This window comes from Aythya fuligula, chromosome 2, assembly GCF_009819795.1.
Source record: "Aythya fuligula isolate bAytFul2 chromosome 2, bAytFul2.pri, whole genome shotgun sequence".
Classification (NCBI taxonomy): domain Eukaryota; kingdom Metazoa; phylum Chordata; class Aves; order Anseriformes; family Anatidae; genus Aythya; species Aythya fuligula.
Window position 1 is genome coordinate 21,342,425 of NC_045560.1, and position 23,253 is coordinate 21,365,677.

Consider the following 23,253-nt stretch of genomic DNA (forward strand, 5'->3'; position numbering starts at 1 on the left):
CGCATCTTAAAAAAAAATATAATTGCATTTCAGCTTTATGATTTATGGATTTGCTAATCATAACACTTAATTTACATATCTCCGTGTTTTCTTGTCTAGTGGACTATACTTTCAAACAGAACTAGAGTTCTATAGTTCTATAGTTCTCTAGAGTTCTAGCGTTCTAGAGTTCTACTTTTCAAAGTAGAATTAGACTTTTTCTTTTTTTTGACCTTCTAAATTCTTTTTTCAGCAGCACTTGCTGAAAATTAAGGAACTTTTATTGCAAAGCTTGAAATACACTTATTTAAAATTAAAACATTTATGTTTAGCATAAGCTCTAAAATAAAAATATTGAATTATCAATGAGTTAAACAGAATCATAAAAAAAAATCCTTTCTGAATCATTGTGGGCTGAAACTAATGTTGTGGTTTTTTTTGTTGTTGTTGGTGGTGGTTTTTTTGTTTGTTTGTTTGTTTTTTGAAATTACATGTTTTTTACTGGATGATTTCTCTGGTAGCCTAATTTTCTCCATTCAGAGAAGTGTGATCGAGCTCCAACCAGACACCCACAGTCCTTTCAATGGGTACTGCCTGGCCAGGAGAAGGTGGGGCCTGCTGAGATGCATTCCCAACTGGAGCACAAAGCAAACAGGGAGGGCATTGCCTTCTCACAGACCAGGAGTGGGAGACCCATCGCCAGGATAAAGATAGAGGGAATGATCAATGGTATGCGTCAGGGATAGGTGTCTTCTGTGAAGTCTTGGTTACATGGCAGCCAATTAGCAGCTGTGCAAAATTGTCACAGATTACAGCACTTCCCAATCAGTGGAATTTAGGAATGAGGCCCAATCATTGTCTCAATTACACATTGCATCCTACATTCCCATAGAATAGTGTCTTTTGTGCTTTGCCTCTTGAGGCAAAACATTCCCAACACCTATCCACACCTTTGCTACTAAACCAGATATACAATAAAAATATTGGAATGGAGGCAGTGCCAATGCTGGCAAGAAGGCGCATCCCCTCTGGTGGATCCAGAGAATAGCCAAGATCCATAACTGAAGCCAAGCTGACTTCTTTTCTACAGCCTTTCACACCTATTGGATAAACCCACACACTTTCAAGAGTTTTTAAATTAATATGCTATAAATCTATTTTTGTTTGGTTTTAACTACCTTTTACCTTGAATTAGTTCCTCAAAAGCAGCAATACATTGTATTTCTGTTCATTTCATGAATCCTATTTGTGATTATATGTAGAAATACAAATATTTACCATCTGCATTTCTGTATATTCCTATCCAAAAGCCACTGGTCTTGCTTGTGTATAAGTCTGCTTGTTCTGCTAGAAAGTTTGATTCAGCCAAGTCTTCTACAGAAGCCAAGGTGCCACCTATCACACATAAGAAAACAAACAGAAGATGGTTGGAGATACGCCTTGCTGTAGAAGTCAGCCAAAGTTTCAGCCTTTGACATAGGACAAGATTAACTATAAAAAGTCCTTCCTGACAGTAGGAGTAAGCAAGGGTTTAAGCAGAGACTGCTTAAAGCACAGACTGTGAGTCTGTAATAAAAAACATGAAAGCACAATAAGGATGGCAATTTTTAAACACCAGGAAAAAAAAATAATAAAAGAGCACATTATTTTTCAAGTGCTTGGATAATATTTTTGTTATGGATGGTTATTATGGATCGCTATTTATTTCTTCTTCATGGCCTTGACAGGTTATTATGTAGCAGGTAAAACTGCACAGCAAGCATGTTTTTAATTCAAACTAGTATTAATTTTTCTGAAAGCGTTTGCAAATTAGAAGTGCTGGAGGAAGAGGGCTAAGAGGATCTAATGACGTGAAACAGGACACATTTAATTTGGACAGCATAATGTTTCTTTTTCTTTTTCACAGCCTTCTGAAGACATGGATGATGTACCTGGCTACCAGACAATTCACCAGTGTGGGTGGAAGACAGACAAAGCTCATGGTCTTGGCCAGGTCCAGACCTCCAAGAGGAGGGAGGAAAGCATTTGCCCTCCCCTGGCTCTGCAGGCTGCCAGGGAGCCCATCGCTGGTAAAGCAAGGGCTGTCAGGCAGTACTTGCAATCCTTTTCAGATCACACAGCCTGAGTTAAAAATAAGTGATTGCTATTATAACATTTACTTTTGTCCTTGCATAGGAAGATATACAGAAAAGAAGAGATATGGCCAGAAAGAAGTTCACCCACTTTAAAATCTCACTAAAAGTAGAAATTTTGTGAATAAATATAACATATATATATGTAAGCAAATATTACAGTGTTAGAACTAAGCACAGCTGGTAAGGGAAAAAAAAAAAAAAAAAAAAAAAAACCCGCAAAAGAGAAAAAGAAGGAAAAAAAAAGAAAGAAAACAAAACAAAAATCTGATCACCTTTATTTCAGTATAAGTGAAAACCAAACAGCATCAATGGTGGAAAAGAGACACTGACTTCTTTTTAAATCTGCATATATACATATGTGTGTACATACGTATATACACATATGTATAGAAATTGCAGTAGTTTTCAAGACTTTTTAAATGTGATTTTCTTTTCTATGTCAAGATTGAAATTCCATTTGAGTAAAACTAATTACCTGACTGAATGCATTGAGTCACAGACTGAGCCCAGCTCATTTCATTGGCATTGAAATAATAGCAGTGGCTTCGGAAAGGAATCCAAGCTATGTGATCAGATTCAGGACATTTTCCAATATCCTGTGGCGGATCAGAAGGAAGTATACCTAAAAGAAATGTGATATTATGGATGCTTTCATTCAATAGGCACTGCAGTTTTTCAGATATGAAATTGAGTTTATGATAAAAAATAAAAATTAAAAAAAAAAAAACTTTTCTTAAAACTACTTAAAGTATTGTAAGTATTCTGAATTGCTAGAATTATCAGTGACTATGGGGAGAGTGACAAGGAGCAGAACTGCTCAGTTGCAGCTAAGCAGTTCAATATGAGCCTGAACTCTTCAGTGTTACCAGTTAAATGAAACTTGGGCTGCCCAAAGAATATATGGGTGTTCAGGTTTTTTAATTTCAGTTATTTCTTATGACTGTCAACTTCATACAAATAAGAGATACAGTAAAAAGAATAAAAAAACTAGAAAACTAGAAAACCCTCAAGAGTTTCAAATAATTTGATTTTTAATGAGTTACAACACAAATCATAAATAACTAAGGAAATTTCCAATCTAATATTCTCCTTGAGATAATTCTTACATAAAGTTTCTAAACAGTTTGACAATACATGAAATAATTGGAAGCTCATTGAATATTTGTGTAGAAGGTTCACATTTTCCCACAATCAATGACATTATGGGGTGAAACAGTGAGTACAGTTTCAGTCAGTACATACATTTTAAAGTAAAATGAAAGTTGCAAATGAATGGAGATAAAGCTTAGAACATGTCCTGGAGAAGAAATTAAAGCTGAACTACACTAAAACAGCTCAAAAGAATCTCTGAATTTCCATTAACTCTGTTACTACAGCTAACAGCAGTTGACCTAGGACAAATGAAGGACAAAAAGTTCCCATCCTAGAGTTTGCCTGTAGTGTTTTAATTTGTAGTATTCCTCTGTGAAGTCCATAGAAACACTGAGAATTAAGAACTTTTGTTTCAGCCTACAACAGACTTTATTTTTCTAATACTGTCATACATGATCAGCAGTCACCAGACTTCCTATTTCATTAATAACCAAACATAACTACTCCTCCTTCCCCCAGTTTTTAGAATACAATTACAATGAAGCTGTTATTGAACACTACTTACATTGAAGGAACAAAAATTATTTTATATTTCATGGGCTTTATTGGCTCTAATCCTTCTCACAAAATCTCTGTCAGCAAAAAGTTTCATGTTTTATACTCTAAAGTAGTAAAAAGTTTAGTATTCTCACAATCTGTGTTTCCTGTCTGCCTGCAGCATTGAAATCCTACTGCATTTATCACCCGAGTCCAATAAAATGGCAGGATCTTTGCCCATGAATAACAACTTCTTAAAAATAAAACATTGTTCATGCAAAACAAAGGTATTGACACTGCACACACAGGGTTATTATTCTGTAATATTTACTTAAAGATATGTACTTTAGTTGAAACAGATCCATCAAGATTTCTTCCTTAAAACCAAATGTCATCATGCATCAATCATCTTACCCTCAGATATTTTGCAGACAGGAAAATGTTTTTCATTACAAGGTGCTGTTTTCCAGGTCCCGTGGACATCTAGGTAGACACAGGCTATTTTCTCTTTTGGTTCTCCGTAGTGCCAATTAGAAAAATCAATTTTCCTTTTATCAGTCCATCTGTAATATCCGTAACCCTAAAATTGAAAGAGACTTTTTAATATATTTTTTCTACACTGTAAACTCAGATACGCTGATTTATAAAATGCACCTTCTTGCAGTGATATTAGAAGCTCAGTTTGTATTTCTGTGCAAGCCCTGCTAGAACATTAATCAAATTCTAATTTGATTAATATGTAAAAGCAATGTAAAAGTACAACAGCAGAACACCACCCATGAAGGTTTTTTGAAAGCTAAATGGGGCTTCCCAGGTACTTCTGGCGCTCAGTCCCTTGCTGGGCAATGTTGTGAGGTAGAATCACTGTTGCAGAAGAGTCAGGTCACCACAAAGTGTAACATGAGCACCAGGAACACAAAGCCTGTAGAGAGTTCAGGGGAACTGGAGCTCTGAAGCTGGCTGTCAAACAAGGACTCTAAGCTCAAGTACAGTTTGCAGGAGAAACATACAGGAGTAAACCACAGCTGTTACTATGAGAATCTCAGAAAAGTGGAAGTTTCTTAGGAGCAAAAGAACAACACAGGAACAGAAGCCTTAAGTGTCAAAAGGACAAGTACACAAGCTCCTGCTGAGCTCAGCATAATCAGAGAAAGATCACTGCCCAAAGAACGGGAAGAAGCTCAGTGTCTCACTCTGCACCAGCAGGGCCAGCTCATTTATTTAGAAGTCTGGTGAGATGATGTCTGGTGATCTAAACTTGATCACAATGGAATTTTGACTGCTTTATAAACCACATTTCTACAACTGTTATATCAGCCAACTTTGATATTAAGTGTACTTAAACACTAGTATTTGTTTTGGATAGACAACCCCTGTGGAGTTCTGCAACTGGGAGAATCTACATCAAGCATTTATTGCAAGGCCTCCATAGGGATACTGTGTTTCAAACACATTTTGCTATGTTATATATCAATGCAGAAACAAAATTAGTAAAAAAAGAAAGAAAAAAAAAAAAAAAAAAAAAACACTAGTAAAGAAAATCATTACTGATGGAAGAACTAATTTTTAATATCAATGTAATTTATTTAGCTCAAAGATGCAATAAATTACGGTAAAGATAGTACGTAATGTAAGTACATTGGACAATTTCATTCATCAGAGAAGCTGAGATTCATTTTCGCACTCAGTCACAGAGCTGACAAGCTAATGCTCACTCAAATGTTGTGGTGAGCCTGGATCATAGGCTGGTCACCTAAAAGTTAACCAGGTAGTTTCATATAAGTGTCTAAGATTCCCAGAGTTATCAAAGACACCAGTGCTGTCGGAGGTTCCCATCCTTCTCCACTGCCTGGGATGGTGTTTCATGATTTTAAGATGGATAAAGTTAAATGGACCCCCCAGTCCTAGGTCCCTTTTTGTGCTACAAATCTCCCTTCTGATAGTAATCCAGCCATAGCATTTAACCACACCACGCTTCAACTTATTAAACTTACCGCATTACTTTTGAGCCCAATCCATAAGGGCTCTCCATATGGCACTGCCTGCAGCAGCAGGAATATATTACTGTAATAATCTAAAATGCTGGCAAGATCTGAAGATTTCTCTTTGCAGGCTTTTCTTGCTTCTTCCCAATTCATTTTAGAAGGAATAATCAAATAGCTGCTGTTACTATAATGGACGAAATCAAAATCTGGAGCAGTTGTGGAATGAAAAAGTTCAGGCTCTGCAGGAAAGAGATATAGATTTGAGAGGAAGAGGAGAAAACTTTTAAGTAATAGATTAATATTGTGTGGCAACTTAAATATCAAGTAAAATATTTTGTATTTAAAATGCAGGACACACTTTAATGGTAACTGAGAATTGTTTGTAACTATAGCATATATAGTGCATTCAGAGATTAGGGAGAAGCAGAGGAAGTGTTGTGCATGTTTGTAGACATACACTCTCACCAGATAAAATTATGTGAATACTCGTCACACAGGAATTCTCCTCCTATCTCTAGGTTCCCTTCCTGCAGTGCAGGTAAAAGCATGGTGCAGAATCTCCATTCCACTTGAGTTTAAAAATAGGATCAATTTTGGGATCAAATCAACAGGAACAAATTTCATTTAAGTCTAAGAAGACTCTACTTCTTCTTTTCAATGAAGAATAAAATGAAATATATATATATATATATATATATATAATTCTGCCTTAAATGTGGAAGGAGAAGACGAAGACCTAGAAATGATGATGGGTACAGAAAAAGGACATACATGCTCATGTGGTGTTGAGAATGCCCTGGAAAGTGTTTCTGCTAGTGATGCCTTTGTGTAGCTTTCTGCACTTGCATGGGACAGAGCCTGAAGCATGTGGCCCAGATGTGCCTTCTTCCTGTATTTTCAGTTGCAGAACATGACTTGCTACCTAGCAGTTCCCATTTCTCTTCCTGCAGACTCTGCAGTGTAGCTATGTTCCGGATGTGTCTCCCACCCTGAGGATATGTGAAGAAAACTGAAGCTTTTGCCCTTCTGATCCTTAGTCTTGTGTTACAAAAACATTGCTAGGGAGTGATGAAATAACCAGTGTAACTGACCTTAATTAACACACACACACACACACACACAATCTCCTCCCAAGGGAATATGTGTGAGGAAGGGTTTTTGGTAAGAGAGAAGGGCTGATATCTGGAGGTGGGGGCGGCTTTTGCTGTATTGTAAAGCTAGCTGAGATACCTATGTACCTATGGTGGGTGTTACTGTTGGACTTTTCTCCATGCTTTCTATTTACATTTACAAAATCACCTTATTCAGATACATGTATCTGGGCCTGTTGACTATCTCACAGATGGCTAAACTCCTTTTTAAGTCAACAGATAAAAACAGGATTTTGAAGGCCTGGGTCTTCTAACCTATGCTAGATTAAGCTCATCCTTCAGGATGAGATGAATCCTGCCTTCAAAGTGTCTACTTGTCATGTGCAGGCACCAGATCTAAATGCAGATCTGACGTGTAGGTGTATTCAGACTCTGTGAATGCTGGTAGGTATGTCGGTGGGGAGAGGCCATAAAGCAAAAACTTTTCTGTGATCCTTATTCTAGAGAAGGTTTCATACCTGGAATTCTTGAGTTGGGAAAGGATCCCTGCTTCCTTCACGCCAATTGCTACAGACACAGACAGGCAATTGTAACTAAGGACTTGTACACTCACATTGTTCAGTAAGTCTTCCAAAAAAGAAGGTGAAAAATAAAACTTACTGCTGTCCATCTGGCAAACATAACTTTTGTTATGCTGACAGTCAGTGTTTTCCCAGCGCCTTGCTTCATTTACAGATCTTTTTGTCATGGCAATACAGTCAGTCTAGGGAAAAATTGAAAAATAAAGTTATAGTAGATAAAGAACAAAATGTCTGGCAAATTAACAGAGGAAGTTCTGAGGAGGCCAAATTAATAGCTTTCTTCTCTGATTTTTTTTTCTTTTGTTCTATTATATAATTTATTGGAAAAGAAATGTATCATGGTTTAGATCATAAGCCAATGCATTTTCCCTGGCAGATTACTGTAAGAAATTTTGTCACATTATTAAAATTTCTTGAAGTGCACCAAAGCTATTTTTGCTATATGGTTTATGATAATCGATACTTAACTTGTTGAACTTTCATTTGGATTCATGCTGTCAAGAAGAAGTAATTAAATGAAATAAGAAACCCAGCACATTTAGTAGAATTTGTATTTTCAGTTAATATATTATAGATATTAATATATTAATATAATGTATTTCATATTAATATATTTTATATTAATAGAATGTTTTCATTTAGATCTCCTAAATTTAATAATTCTAAATAAGTCTAACAGTAATTATAGTAGAGCATTATTTTTCTGCAGTTCTAAACTTCTGCAAAGGAATGACAATAAGTTTACATGTATATTCTTAACAGGCCTATTAATCACTGGGTACATCTTTAAAGACTTGATCTCTGAAATATTATTCATTTTTTTTTCTACTTAAAGACATTAAAGTATAGAGATTCTAGCTGAGAGAGAATTCAGAATTCAGGCCAGTTACACTATGTTAGAGGATATTATCTAAGTTATGCACTTGCTGATTTTTTTGTTTCTGTTTACCTGTATTGTAGTATACCTCCTATTAACTTCAATATATTTATCCCTAAAAGGGAATTGTCTTGCCCAATGTGAATAGTCAAAAGAGCTTCCATCCGTCCACAGATAACTGCCCTCATTATTAATATCATTTAATCCAATCCAAGTTTCACTGGAAACATCCTTTAGATTGAAGGTGAGGAAGGCTAAAACAAAAGATATTTAAAAATGGGTAATTTAACAGAAGCATCTTCATTCTATAAAAAATATCAAAGGGATAGTTTTTAAGATAAAAATGCTACTCACAGTGTTCTTAGAAATATTATAGAAATTAAGGTTAGAAGGGACTTCAAAGGATTAATCTACCTTCCTAAAGGTAGCATAAACTGTCCATATGTCATTTCTGATGGATGTTTGTTTACTGTCAAACCTCAATTTCTGGGGCCATTTCAAGCCATTGCTATTTATCCTACCTTCCAAAACCACAGGGAACAGATCCTTCTGCTCTTTCTGCCCTATGGTTTTGCCAAGAGATGAGAAGTGCCATAATAGCTCACTCCAGTCTGCTCTCTGGATTAAGCAGCTCTGGGTCTTCCTTCACAGGAGCTATTTAGATACGGAGTCTGTTTTGGAGCATTAGATGGGCCAAAAACTCATTTAGTGGCTTCAAAGAATGAGTTTTATAGGAAAGGAAAGGTGCTGGGGAAGGTCAGAGGGATTCAGGAGAGGGACAGGTGAGGAGGAAACAAAGAAGGCACTAAGATTATAAATGGATGTGGATAGTAGGTTTCTCCTACTGTTAGGTTAGTAACCTAACCTACTGGGAAGGGGGGGTGGGGGGGGGGCAGAGGGGTTATATTGCAATGAAATCACAAGTATTCATCTTTATTGTCACTATGTGATTTATTTTACAATTATTTCCCCAGGACCAGTATTTCTATGAGGTTCTGTGCACCGTCATCAGTATATACAGGACCTGAATATTGTGATCCAGTGCAAAATAAGTAGTTGAGATATGTCACTTCAGAGTGCTCAAATATCTAAGCTAACCTCTAGAAGGACTATATTTGGTTGCAGCAGCCACTTTTACAATTTTAGCTAATAATTATGATGTTTTTAGTGACATTTACTGGCATCGTACCTAACACCAAAAGGTTGGGATTTCATACCTTGCACTTGATCATTGTGAATAGAGGCCAAATTTCCCCCTAATTCTATACAAGCACTTCTTGAAGAGTGCCAAGTCAGTCTCTCTTCTTCTCTGGATCCAAATATTTTATAACACTGTAGGGAGAAAAAAGGATTAGGCAAAATTTCAGGTGTCAAAGCGAATTAAATTTGATTTGATTAATTCAGTTCCAGTCCTTGCATGCAAAGAGCAGCAATTTGTGGAGCTGCTGAAATGCCAATCCACTCAGCCAGCAAGAAGGAGACAGAGCTAATAACAGAATTTTACATGCAGAGCTCTCAACCTCCCAAAGCTACTGAAACATTTAGCAGATAATCAGGATAGAGGTTTGGGGTCACATTGCTGAAAAGTAAAGTTTTTGAAGGACAAACTATTGCTGGATTGAGACTATTACTCGGGACAGATAACTCTCAGATCAAATTCTTTCAATTGTGTGCCACAGACATTACTAAACCCTGTGCTTAGGTTAGCATTAAACATGAATGAAGCAGCATTGAGAACTGCTGTTTTGTACAGTATATTAGTATCACTTTTTTTTTTTTTTTTTATTAATACTGGTGTAAAATTTTTTTCCATAGTTGCATATGTTCTGAGGGACATATTTTTAACTGACATATGCTGCTTCTACCTTTTTCTTTTCCTCCTTTGAAATAAAAAATAATCCTTTTCCTATTGATTGCATTGTGGGAGTGATTTTTAGTTTTGTTTTATTGTTTGTTTCGTTTTTCTAGTGTCTATGTGTCCAAGTATACTTATGCTCGACTTATTGGAAAACAATGTTTGCTTGTTTTTTACTTTTAATTTAACTTTAATTGCTGCTTGTGTTACTCAACTAAAGATGAAATGTGGTAACTGATTATGTATGGAAAGTGTGTTCATATTTTCAGTTCAGTGTCACTCAGATAAAGGGGGTTACAATTATACATTGGGATAATGGAACAGTAATTCTGTACAGTACATCTAAAATAAACTGGAAAAAAAATATAGAAACTGCAAAAGTTTATGGGTTGCCCAGGGAGGTGGTGGAGTCACCATTCCTGGGGGTGTTTAAGGAAAGGTTGGATGTGGCACTTAGGGACACAGTTTAGGAGATGACATTGGTAGTAGGGGGATGGTTGGACCAGATGATCTTGGAGATATTTCCAATCTTAATAATTCTATGAATTATTACAACGTGGACACCTAAATATTTCATAGAATAGAAATGAGCAACTCCCACAATCCATTCCAGGAACAGATGCTTTTCATAGACCTTCAAGATAATCTGGTCCAAATTATAACAAAATATTCAAGTTCACTTTTTTGAGATTTACATATGGATTTAAAAACATGAAAATTCACTTTTAGAATACCACATAAAAGACTGTTGTATAAAATAAGAGCATATATATATAGTGAGATAAAAGGGATAATTGGTTTCTCTACCTCTAGCAAATCTGCTAAGAGCTACTGAGATTTGTTACTTCACCTTATTATGAAACAAAAGCCAAGTTTCAGGACATCCTCCCAAAGGCAGAAGTACAGTAGGAGCAAGTCCTGAGTAAGCTGAATTGTGCCTTTCACAAATGAAGGCATTTTTCAAAGCACAGTTTATATCCTTCCAAAACCCTGTAAATAAATGAAATACATAGAAACACTCATGGAAACTCTTGTACCACCATTACAGAGGATAACACAGACAATATTCATAAAGCACAAATGAAACCTTCCAGAGGTAGGTGAAACAGTTGCCACATACACTATTAGCCCAAATACAATCCTCCTTCCACTGCAGTGTGTTTGTCTTCTAATAGTGAAGGCATGATTTTAACCTCAATGTACTTGTTATGAAAAACTGTCTCTGCTGTTCAGCTATGTGGGGAGCCTCAGATTTAAATACGTGGCAAACATATTAGCTTTTGATACCATTATCTCCTCAAGATGCTCAACCAAGTGTTTCACTTTGCTATTTTACTCACCAAAATCTTTTGACATTATCACACAGTTTTCATCATTATTTGCAAAATTGGGTTCATTTGGAGCCCAGGCAACATAGTCCACTGGAGTCTTATCCAGCCAGCTGAAAGAAAAAACGGCAAAGTGGTTGCAGGACAGATATCTCCAGCAGCCATTTAGAGATATGAGGTCTCTTCAGCAAATGGGCTAAGCAAAGTATCAAGGTATCAATAGTGACTAGAGGGCAAAGGCTCTAAAACTGAAAGGACAGTTCCACAGCAAATATTACGGCCTCTCACCTATTTAGTATTATCACATTCAAGTCCCATCAGTGTCCCATTTTGTCACAAGCTAGATAAACAATGTCATACTCAACAGCTTCTTACAGTCTGGATGAGACTGCAACACCAGAGTTTGAATTTCTCTTTCATTCCAGAAAGGCATCCTCCAGAAATAAATCTATTTGTAGAAGGCTAAAACAGGTACTCTGCCAGAAATTTCAGCAACCTTTTGGGTGAGATATTGCTCATTCTTCAGGCTCACATAATTTGGGATTTATTTATCAATAAGTGGGATTCATATGGTTAAATGCTTATGTCTAAACCTCTGGAGCTTCTACATAGCCATTAGAGGTCTAAATCAGAGTTAATCTCATCTTAAAATTGATGTCTAAAGTGAACTAGGTGAACATCATCCTAAACTTAGCTGCTTATCCTCACTACTTATGAGGGGTTGCTTGGGTCTTTAATTCAGATCTCTCAGTGTAAGACATCAAATGAAATGACCCTTACTCATGAAATACTATTGGTTTTGTTCACCCAGATGTAAATAAATAAATAAATAAATAAGATTATTTGCTTAAATGTAGGAAAGCTTAGTACTTCTAATCTCAAACTTCTGAAATCTATCTAGAGGATAAATGCGTAAGAATTATTAACTTGTAAGATGAAAGCACACACAAATACCTCCGCAGACTGACATGAAATTGCCATCATTGTTGTACATTACTATCTTTAATGTTCTTCCTTTACTCACCTGAACTTATGATCAAAGCTGACAACTAAGCCAATGAAAAATGATTCCACTGCGAGAAATATTCCCCTCTCTTTTGTCTTAATCTAAAACAAAAGCAATTTAATCACTAAACAGTTCCACAGTTATGCTTTCCTTGTTTCTTTGTTTGCTTGCTTGTTTTTTACATGATTTGAGTCTCAGGCAAGAATGTTGTAGGTTCAGACCTGAACTGCAAGAAGGCTACAGAGAAACAGATCCTGGAGGGAGGAACCCAATGGACAGGAAAATAATAGTAACTGCTCTGTAGGCTACATGTCTTAGAAGAGATAAGCAACCTAGCCCTGAGCTGCCCTTTGCTACTCCTTTAATATTCACATGCATTTTTTCTCTACTTACCTAATGTTAGTTCTTGACAGGTCCTGAAAAAATATACCAAATAAGTAATGTAGGGCAGTAGCTCAGGATTTTAGCCTAGCTAAACAGCTAGACCATTCTCTTTATTTTTCAAGCTGCTCTTCTGTTAAAAGTCAGCATTAGTGGCCACTGACCTTGTCCCTACAGGAAGGCTGCAGTATAAGTCATGCTGCCTATGAATTGCCTGAGCATGTGGGGTGCAAATTACTGTTTTGTATTGGATGCTGAGAAGAAAAAAACAAATCCAAGGGACAAATCCATGACCAATACAATCTTATCAAATTGTTTACTTGTAAAACAGAGTGAAATTGATCATGGCTTCAAAAGTGCCCACATTCATTACGCTGAACTAATAATTAGGACGTAAATATAAATAAATAATATATGATATATGAAATATTTAATAGACACAGTGCTTACATATTTCCATATAAATTGTCTTTTGCTTTCGTTCTCAATGACAATAAGATCGGCAAAGTTCTTCTGGCAAATTCTCCGTGCTTGTTCCATAGGGACATGTTCTTTGCTGAAATAATACTGTTTATCCTCATGTATAATCCATCCATCATCAGTGGCTTGATATTCTGGAAGATAAAGAAGCATATATGTTACATTCTCATCTGGTTTGTAAAGAGTCTAAAAACTATACCGTAAGTCTTCTTTTGAAAGAGGAAAAAATCCTACCAAGCTTGTAGTTTGGTTCAGGTTTTAGCAGTGTACCTGTAAAATAAAACATCATAATGAGCAATAGTCTATTAATAATAACAATAACAAAAAAATATATATTATTTTATTAACAGAGAAAGAAAATACAAATATGAATTATTTAACAAACTTCTCAAAATTTTAGGGCATATACCACCATATTAAATTAAATGATAATTTAGAAACATTTAGCTAGTGAAAAACACATATGTTTAATGTGTACATAGGTATCTCCAAAAACACTATATTAAATAAGTCAGGATATGCAGCAAACACTTTGTAGATGAAACTTACATCCGTTTGAAAATGTATTTTATATTTTAAGCTTATCGTGCTAATGATATTTATTTACAATCACGGAACAAGTACCAGACATCATAATCCATCTATTCAACTCTCAAGCTTACCTATCAAATAGTCAACTACTCACAAGTACTGAAAGCATAATTTTCTTAACACCACACATATTTTCCACTGTCTAGATATATTCCTACTATCCTGATGGCTTCCCCTTTACTTGGCAAGTTTGTTTTTAAGAGAGTCCTGGAGAGAGCCAGCTGATGTATGGAGAAGCAGTATATACCCCACTTCCTCATTACAGTACAGACCAGGAGGAAGCAATGAAGCTGATGCTATACCAAGGGCTAGCTATAGTTCCTCAAAGGTAGCTCTGCTAGGATGCCTGTTTTTTTTTTGTTTTTTTGTTTTTGTTTTTGTTTTTTTTTGTTTTGTTTTGTTTTGTTTTGTTTTGTTTGTTTTTCTTCACAAACAACAGAAATTCTATTAGCTTTCTACTCATTCAGTTAATTAGCCTTCCTCATTTCTTTTGAGCTTTGATATAGAGGAACACATTATTAAAGAAAGAACAAAAACAGTTTACATGAGAGTGAAGCAAAATAATAATAATAATAATAATAAAAATCTGTTGGAAATTTCTAAATATTTTCTCCTTAAGCAGATAATGAAGAATAGTACTAGGTTTATTCAAATATATTCATAGTGAATTTACATTGTTCACCTAGTTTGGATTTTATTTTTTAATCCTAATTAACTGTAACTGTCCTTGCTTTTCAAAAAGGAAAAAAATAATAATTTGTTGTATATGCACCCTTGTTCTCATCTCAACAAAAAAAATTGTCTTCATGAATGTCATACCATCTAAGAGACTTTAATAGAATGGTCATAAAATGATGGTTTTTTTGTGTGTGTGTGTGTGTTTTTTTTTTGTTCTTTGTTGTTGTTCTTTGTTTTTAACTCCTTGAGAAGCAGCTGGAAAATTCTGGAAACCACAAGGTTTCCAGGTGAGCAGAATTGCTAAAGGTGAGCTGTTGCTGATGGTGCAGACAGTGGTTGTATAGGCAGCACCCACCAACATGAGTGGCTGGTGACTGACTCTGTTGGACTTAGCTCCAGTAGTGCTGCCTGCTGCCATTTGCAATGCTGTGGGAGTGACCAACAGTGAATAATTTATGAAAAATATGCTCAGTGCAACTCCTTCTTTCAGGAGCAGTATGGTAAGACACTTAATGAACAACGTTATGCATGGATTTCAAGGCACACCAGGTCAAACAATGAGGTTAAGTGCTGAAAAATGAGAATTAACAGCTGAGTTTCTCCCCTCTCACAGGTATTATCATCTAATCTATACTCACAATAACAAGGTCTAATTTAAGTATTTATTTATTTTTAACTTCTGAAAGATCATCTAGGGTCAAGATAAACTGATCAGAGTCTCTCTGTCATATTTTCTGAACTCCCCTTGAGTAATCCCATCAAGAGCAGAAAGCCACATCTGTATGAAGCAGCTTGCCCAGCATGCCAGAAAGGGCTGCACAGAATGTGCTGCTCCAGGCTGGTGCACAGAAGTCAGGGGTTTGGTGGTGTATTTGCAAGACTAATCTACTCACAAGGGAACAGTGATTCTTCCTATTTGCATAAGTAATTTTTCAATTACTCAGTAAGTAATTTTTCACTGTTTAAGGATAGCTGTTTGTTGGCAGAAGTATATGAGGTATACCCAGTTCTGTTTGTGCAGCTCCTTCTCCCTTGCCCACACTATCACGCCTCCTACTCATTCCCTGTGTGAAGTCAGCTTTCTTTTAATTTTAGGGAGCTTTTAAGGTGGTTCTAGGAATCCCTCAAGGTTACGCTAGCTTCTGGTTTTGATCAGCTTTTCAGAGTTGCTGGTTCCTATAGCAACATCTCCCTCTGTTTGGTTCCCATTGTTAGTTTCACAACGGGAACCAAAGCTTTTTTTATCTTTTGTACAGGGAACTCTTAGTCCCTTCCATCTTTAGGTCTCCTGGGTAAACCCAGAGCAGATAAAAATTGAGGGAGGAGATAAAAGCAGAGAAATCCTTGCTAAAGAGATAAGTATCTTTGTCTTGCAAATTTATTCAACTTGTGACAGGACGAGATAAAGCCAGAGATAAAGTAAGAGGGATATCTTTAACTTCCTGCATCTGAGTACAATTGAAATAGCTCAGTTCATTCCTCTCCTTTTGTGTTGCATTCACTACTCTACCATTCAAATGAAAAATACCAAATATATTTCTTCCTTTCAATTGGTTGAAATCCATACAATTTGCCTTTGAACTTGTGCTTATCACTCCAATTAAATAGTGAACTAATCATACCTTTTTTTGTTTCACAAATCCAATTAAGTAAGTGTTCACAGTACAAGTCATTCCAGCGCATTTGGGGTGATCTATTAAACATAGCACAATGTTCAATTTCTTCATGGTTGTTGGGTTCATCTTTATCCCAGTTCTCATAAATTACCTGTGTGGAAAATACATCTCAATTACCATGTGTTTCAAACTGAGTGGAAGTGACTGTGTTTCTCATCATCACACAATTTCAGGGTTTCATCATCCCAAGCACTTCTTTTATGGGATTAAAAGGAGTTCAGAGAGCTCTGAGAGGGCTGTGGAAGTCATGCCGATCAGCTCACTTTACCCCTTGCTCCCCAGAGAAGGTGGAAAAATTTCACTTTATGGTAAAGCATGTTTCTTGTGGAGGAAAAATAGATAGATGGAGAAAGTCATGTTTATCTAGCTTTGTAAGAGATGGCAAGCTGATTTTTCTGTACTGTCTGTCACACAGCACTTCCTAGTCTGGGATGCAGCAAAGATCTAGGAGCTTGTACTGTGGAAGATGGGGTATAACATGGCACCAGGAATGACAATACAGAGCTTTGTGCTTCTGTTAGAGTGCTAAGATAGTGCTAAGATAGTGCCATCGCTAAGCACTGCAGCTCTTCAGCTGATGTGTTAAGTGCTGCCCTGCACCTGCCAAAATTTTAAAGAGATTGGAAGAAAAGCATAAAAACATGAAAATCTATATATTCTAAAAGTCAGAAGGGCAATTAACCTTCAGCAAATAAGTACTTACAGGAGAGCCATCAATCCAAGCAAATCCTTCATCAGGATTTAAGAGAAACAAACCCATCCAGAATCCCTGCACGTGCACTCCTTTATCCCTAAAGAAATCATACAATATCAATGCTTGAATGTAGAAAAAGGAGCTATGGTATAAGTGCTAAAAAGCATGAAATCATACACTTTTCTGTCATATCTGAATTGGGAGCTTCTTGTTCACTGTTGGCCCATAGCCAGGCTCACTGTTTGCACCCTTTCCAAGTGTACTTTCTTGAGACAAGGCATGTTGCACTTGAATTTAATTTGAATTTATTTGAATTTATTTTGAATTAAGCAAGTGGAGTGGCATAGCACTAGTCTGGGCTCCCATCCTTGAGTCAGAAGCATAGTTCTTGCTTGTAGCAGGAGTTCACAGGAAAGGTTTTAGTAAAAGTAAAGCATGAATAGAGAGATGTAATATGATATGAATGAAAAAAAATTAAAAATATATATATTTTTCAACTTCTCTGATTTCCTTCTTGACACTTCAATTGAAGTTTATTTAAAAGTTTCTGTTGTTTATCTCCTCATATTTATGAATCAGATACAATAGGTTCCTATCTCACTCACTATATAGCAGGAAACTTTCCCTTCCCAAAATTTTAATAGGCTAAATCAAAGAGCTTTAGCAGATGAAGAAAAATATGCTCACTTCTTCACAATATTAAAAAATAATAAAATGAAAATGGATGAGATCATGAAGACTTTTCTATATAATAGTTTTAAATCTATTTGAAAAATTTTAGAAATTACACCTGAATACACCACTATGTGAAACACAGTTTTTTGTTTAAATACCTATATATTATTTATCAATGAGATGTCTTAATATTGAATATGAAATGCGACCAAAAAGTAGTGGTCTGATTTGGGGGGAAAATGCTATAATTTCTAGATTGTGTGTAATGTGGCATTTACAGCATTTATATAAAAGAATGAAGATGAATTCTTGCTTGTTTGATTTAAGTCTTCAGTTTATAGTCTGAAGATTTCCACATTAATTCCTTGCATTTCAGTTTATGTTACATATTAGCTCAAGGTTTGTTTTTTGTTTTGTTTAGTTTAGTTTTGGTTTGGTTTTTGAATGTGTGTCTTAAAATATGAACCATAGCCATTAAAAAAAAAAAGGCACAATTAGAGCCAAACCATTTAACACCTCCCTTTTGGAACAGGGCTAACATGTACACACTTGAGCAAATTTGGAGAAAGCCATTGATGAAAAAATTATGAAAATTTCAGAAATATCAAAAAATGAAATATTTGAAATATTCAGGTTGAAATATACATATTTTTTGAAAATGTAATTCATTATGATATTTCCAAATTATATCTTTCCATTTTCTTTTAAAAATTGCTTGTTTTTATTTGCTCGCTTGTCCAGTTCCCAATACATTTTGATAGAATTCTTATTTAGCACTAACATGAAAACGAAATGTTGTGCAAGTACTCACAATGCTAACCGCCTTATTAAAGTTTGCTCTTCTCTTGAATTGATTGTGACCAGATTTCCTCCTATTTCTCTACAGAATTCTTCAGCTTCAAACCAAGACTTCTTTAGGTTTCCCTCCCTCACAAAAAACTGTTGAGAAAAAATGTGATAATAAATTACTAAATATAATATAACGTATAATTAACTATGTAATTAAGATCAGTACCACTTCAGCATCTCTTTATTCTTGAGAAAGGCAACATAACATCTGTCAAGACCTATAATATTAAATGTTAGTAATGTAGACTGTATTTTTTTCTTACTTTCCTCTATTTTAAAATAATAAGGGAAGAGTAGTGTAGGAGACTAGGGAGAACAAAAGTTGTCACAATAATTTATCACTTAATTGGAACTTTGACCACTGAAAGGCTCAAAGAAAAATAGAAGAGTCCAGTCTTAGCATTGTGCAGTAGAAAGGAGGAAATTATTGAGAAATTGAAGGAGGTGGGTAGTTCAATATGTTAGAACAGAAAACATAGCATGAACAGTAAGAGTTATAATACAAGGTGCTGTTACAGGGTGAGGAAGAGATTTTTCTGTTGTTCAAGCATACATATAGCTCTGCTTCCTGATGTGAAGTACACACATTCATGAAGTAAGGAATTGTATGCTTGGCATTTTTGAGAAAGCAGCAATTTGGTAAATGGCAAAATCAATAATGTGAGTAACAGTAATTAACTGGGTGTGACATAAAAGTCGAGAGACTTTTAAATACAGAGCTAAAATCATCTCTGTCCTTCGAACAGGCGGAGAGTCTCAAGAGAGAAAGTGAGAGGAAACTTATGTAAAGATCTGGAAGAGAAATGTTTCAGATTATTAACCTTTCCTTGTACTATTTTGCTTTTGCTTTTTTCTTAAAAAAAAAAAAAAAAAAAAAAAAAAAAAAAAGAGAGAGAGAGAGGGAGAGAGAGAGAGACATTTCTAGGCATTTTTTGCTAAAACAAAGGAATGAAAGGAATGCACAGAATTTTTACTTGCTGATGTGTCACCAATGGCAAACTAAGTCTGGATCTAAAAGTATCACATTCTCTGATAAAAGATTGTTGAAGGACCAGGCTCCCATAAGTTTTCTCTTAGAAAATAATGTCATAGGCAAGTGACACTGACAGCTCTTGAGATATGTTTGTTTGAACTCCAAAATTCTTGGACATAAACAAATGGAGTGAGGTTCTCACCTGTTATGTAAATAAAAGAAACATTTTTAGCTCTCTATTTTCATTGTAGCAAGCTTTTTGTTGTTGAGTTTTGTTATTTTTGATGGCTATGTCTCACGGGTTGGTTTTCCTCTTCCAAGGAGAAGATGATTCTCCAAAAATGTCCCAGCACTGGGTCCCTGCACATCAGGATGAGCAGTGCAATGACCCCTGGGCTCCCCCGTGCTCAGGCTTGCAGGGAAGGAGACGCACACTGACCTTGTAGCACGAGTCTCCCTGGGAGGCTCCATCCCAGCCCTCAGCACAGGCAGCTGCAGGCACCTGTGCAGGAGGAGCAGGGGGAGGAACGCCTGCTGCCCACTGCTTGCAAAGAAAATTTGCTGTCTCCTGGCAGCTAATGACATCCCATAATCCAGCATTCATTCCAGTTCCCATGGCAACACAGCCTTGTTCTTTTCCTTTGTGATATATAAAAGAAATGAATGAAACCAAAGTTTAATTGCTTTATAAGAAATAGGATATTTGTTTTTATTCATATAAAACTGTGAAAAGGAAGATGCAGATTAAAAGCCATCCTGGATATAAAATTATTCTGAGTGTCTCCTGCCACAGCTGAGATAAGGGTCAGTATGTCTCAGAGACCCACCTTTCCCAAAAATGGATTTAGGATACAAATATTCCTCATCTTGCCAACGCCAGGCAAATCACAGGACAAATAGCACTTGATTTTATTTACATTTACAGCAAATGGACTGTCAATTACTTTGTGATTCTCAATATCAGAGTAATTCAATTTCAGGAAAGGTGATATCAACTACAGTAAGACTTTCTTGAAACATAACTAGCTACAGAGAAAGCAACGGTTTCCAGTCATATGTTCTGCTGAAATGCAGTAGAGCAGGACATTTGCTGTCCATTTCTCACACAGGCACCTTGTGGGTCAAATACTCAGCTCATAGTCATTTTTCTCAATTTGATGAGTTGCTGTAAAAAGGTGTTTAAAACGTTGAAAAAAAAGAAGACCCTTGGACCTTGTTAAGTCCTCTACCTTGTTGGTTTTGGTCTAGCTCAGGATACATATGCTTCTCTACAACTTCACAAATAATGAGTAAAGCAGCACCTGGCACTCAGCTGCAAGTGTATGTTATACCAGGGGCAAACAAGATCTGACAGTGTTGGTCACCTACAGCTGTAAACACAAAAGTACCTGCTCTAATTTCCAATATGAGGAGCTGGAAAGCAGAAACCTGCTTGAATTTCAGAGAGACTCTGATCACAAGGGATGTGCCCATGCAGAGCTTACCTGGCATTGCTGAGTTCCAGTGTGTGAAGAGAGGAGCTTCACCACTGGTCCACCTGAAAGTCCCTTGTTCTTCTGTGTCAGAGAGACCAATCCAGAAATATTTTTCAGACCTCAGACCAGTCAGGCTAATCAGAAAGGCTTGCTCATTTCTGAAGTGGAAAACATTATTCAAACACAAAATACTATTTGCAATATAAATCTGATACAAATAGATGTATCTCTACCATGCCAGCACAGCCCCAAGGAAACTGGTCCTTAATGAAGTTCAAGCAACACCTCAGCAAGCTCTTAAGTGTAGTCAGAAATATTTAGTGAAAGACACCTTTTCCTCTCCAAAGGTATTTTTACCTCCAAAGGTATCTTCTTTCCTCTCCACCTGGTTCTGTGAAACATCACAAATCACAACTCACATCAGTTTATAATTGTATACTGCTATTGTCCAAGACTTTGTGATGCCTCAAATCTACCAGCAAGTCAGGACCAAACCACTGTTAGCTTTGCTACACATTGTCTCTCAAAGTACTCATCTTCCTCAGAGGCCATGAAGCCTTCAAAGACCATTTGAGATATAGATACATGAGATGACACATTCTGGCTATGGAAGGAATGTACAGAAAGCATTCTTATATTTGTTCAAAATTTGGCATAGGTGGTATTTTAGGGAATATTTTTAAAGATTTCCAATAATTAGATAACATTCATCAGTAAATAAAGGAAAATTGTAGTAGCCACTTTTCAAAAGAAAAGCAAAAACAAAATAGAGGTTTCTTTAATTAGGAATTGAAAATTAAGAGATAATGGAACTCAAGAACCCTCAAAATCTGAAAATTGTTTTAGTTAGTTAAATAAAATGCCCTAAAATGTCTTTTTTTTTTTTTTTACTACATAGATAATTTTGTTTTGCTGATTATTTTTGAAAACTGTTATTGAAATGGTTTGAAAAGCTTTCTAAAATATACTTTTTTTTTTTTTTTTTTTTTTTTCATCATCAGAAGTACTAACTTGGAAGTAGAAAGAAAGATATTTTTCCTACCTGGTTTCCACTGTGGCTAGATAGGCTTTACTTTGTTCACATTTCTTATTTGCATCTGAGAACGTTACAAGGTCAGAACCCACCAAATAGCAGTGAGAACCATATCTTTTCCAACCCTGTGAAAAACATGAGGTTCTTAATTTGAAATTGAATTAAACTTCAGTATAGAAATTATCTCCACTATTTTGTATGTAAATATTTGATGTTTAGTTTGTTGCCGATAGGCTTAAAAACAAGATAAGACTAGGCAAATCTGTTAATAAAAAAAAAAAAAAAAAAAAAAGCCTTGTTTTGTTTTTGTTTTTGTTTGCTCCTTCAAAGACCTTTTTATTTAAAGGATGACATCATGACATTACTCTTTATCTCTTCAAATTTTCAAAGAAAATTTTGACTCTGCTATCATATTCCAGTATTTTGTAAGGTTGAGATTATGCAAACCTCACCATAATAAACCAGTGATTCATTCAGAGGGAGCTGCAGCCAAGTCTTCCAGAGCTACAGGATCTGACATAATGAAGTGCAAAAATATTCTGATTCTGAAATTAATTCAGCTGTAAGCACAGTTCCCCAAAGCTGCCCCTAGCACCCTTAGAGGAATGTGTAAGGAAACTTTCTGAGCCAAGAGGAATCCAGATGGTGCTTGTTTGTAGGGAGGGTGGAAAGAAGGAATATCACCCAAACACCCATGCTTCTTCCTGTTGTTAGAGAGATTTATGCTGGTTGGTATAGATTTAATAAAACGTGAATTTTGGAAAAAATACTAGTTGGGAAAAAATAACCTGCTGATATCACTGAAAGGCCAACTAAGTAGTCTATCAGTAGTAACATGGTATGGAAAAGCTAATCTTATATTTTAAAATATTTTATTTCTTTTGTAGTTCTTACTGTAAAGATTTTGCTATGTATGGGGACTGTAAATAGTAGATCTGAGAGAAGGGACAAAGTGCCTTTTGGTAATTTTGCATGTTTGGCTACAAGCATAAGTAGAGAGAATAGTAATGAAATTATTTCAAAGATATATGTGATTTTTTTACAAGGTGGGTCACCTGGAAGTGAAAGAAAAGTATTAATATACACATAAATGAATCTTGACATTCTGTAGTATTTTCAGAGTACAAATGAAGTATGAACATATATTAGTAATTTGCTTATGGGAAAAGACTAAGTTTCCTCAAGAGTAGAAGATACAAACAAATGTAAAGACTCTAAAAGAAGAAACAACAAGTAAATTAATTCCTATTCATTTTTCCCAACATTTGTGAGAGAACATTTA

General features: G+C 35.8%; 1 protein-coding gene across 1 annotated transcript in view; it reads right to left on the bottom strand.

Moving 5' to 3' along the window:
- Positions 1–23,253, bottom strand: part of LOC116485496 (macrophage mannose receptor 1-like) — a 34,549-nt gene that overhangs the window by 2,940 nt on the left and 8,356 nt on the right. Inside the window, exons 8-25 of the mRNA XM_032180893.1 lie at positions 21,981–22,096; positions 20,948–21,096; positions 19,903–20,102; positions 18,453–18,580; positions 16,976–17,063; positions 16,219–16,363; positions 13,562–13,597; positions 13,298–13,461; positions 12,485–12,567; positions 11,473–11,573; positions 10,983–11,122; positions 9,495–9,609; positions 8,350–8,531; positions 7,480–7,582; positions 5,738–5,967; positions 4,158–4,323; positions 2,590–2,736; positions 1,258–1,374 (exon numbers count right to left, since the gene is read on the bottom strand). Of these exons, the coding sequence (XP_032036784.1) occupies positions 1,258–1,374; positions 2,590–2,736; positions 4,158–4,323; positions 5,738–5,967; positions 7,480–7,582; positions 8,350–8,531; positions 9,495–9,609; positions 10,983–11,122; positions 11,473–11,573; positions 12,485–12,567; positions 13,298–13,461; positions 13,562–13,597; positions 16,219–16,363; positions 16,976–17,063; positions 18,453–18,580; positions 19,903–20,102; positions 20,948–21,096; positions 21,981–22,096 (2,410 nt within the window). The remainder of the gene's footprint in view (positions 1–1,257; positions 1,375–2,589; positions 2,737–4,157; positions 4,324–5,737; positions 5,968–7,479; positions 7,583–8,349; positions 8,532–9,494; positions 9,610–10,982; positions 11,123–11,472; positions 11,574–12,484; positions 12,568–13,297; positions 13,462–13,561; positions 13,598–16,218; positions 16,364–16,975; positions 17,064–18,452; positions 18,581–19,902; positions 20,103–20,947; positions 21,097–21,980; positions 22,097–23,253) is intronic.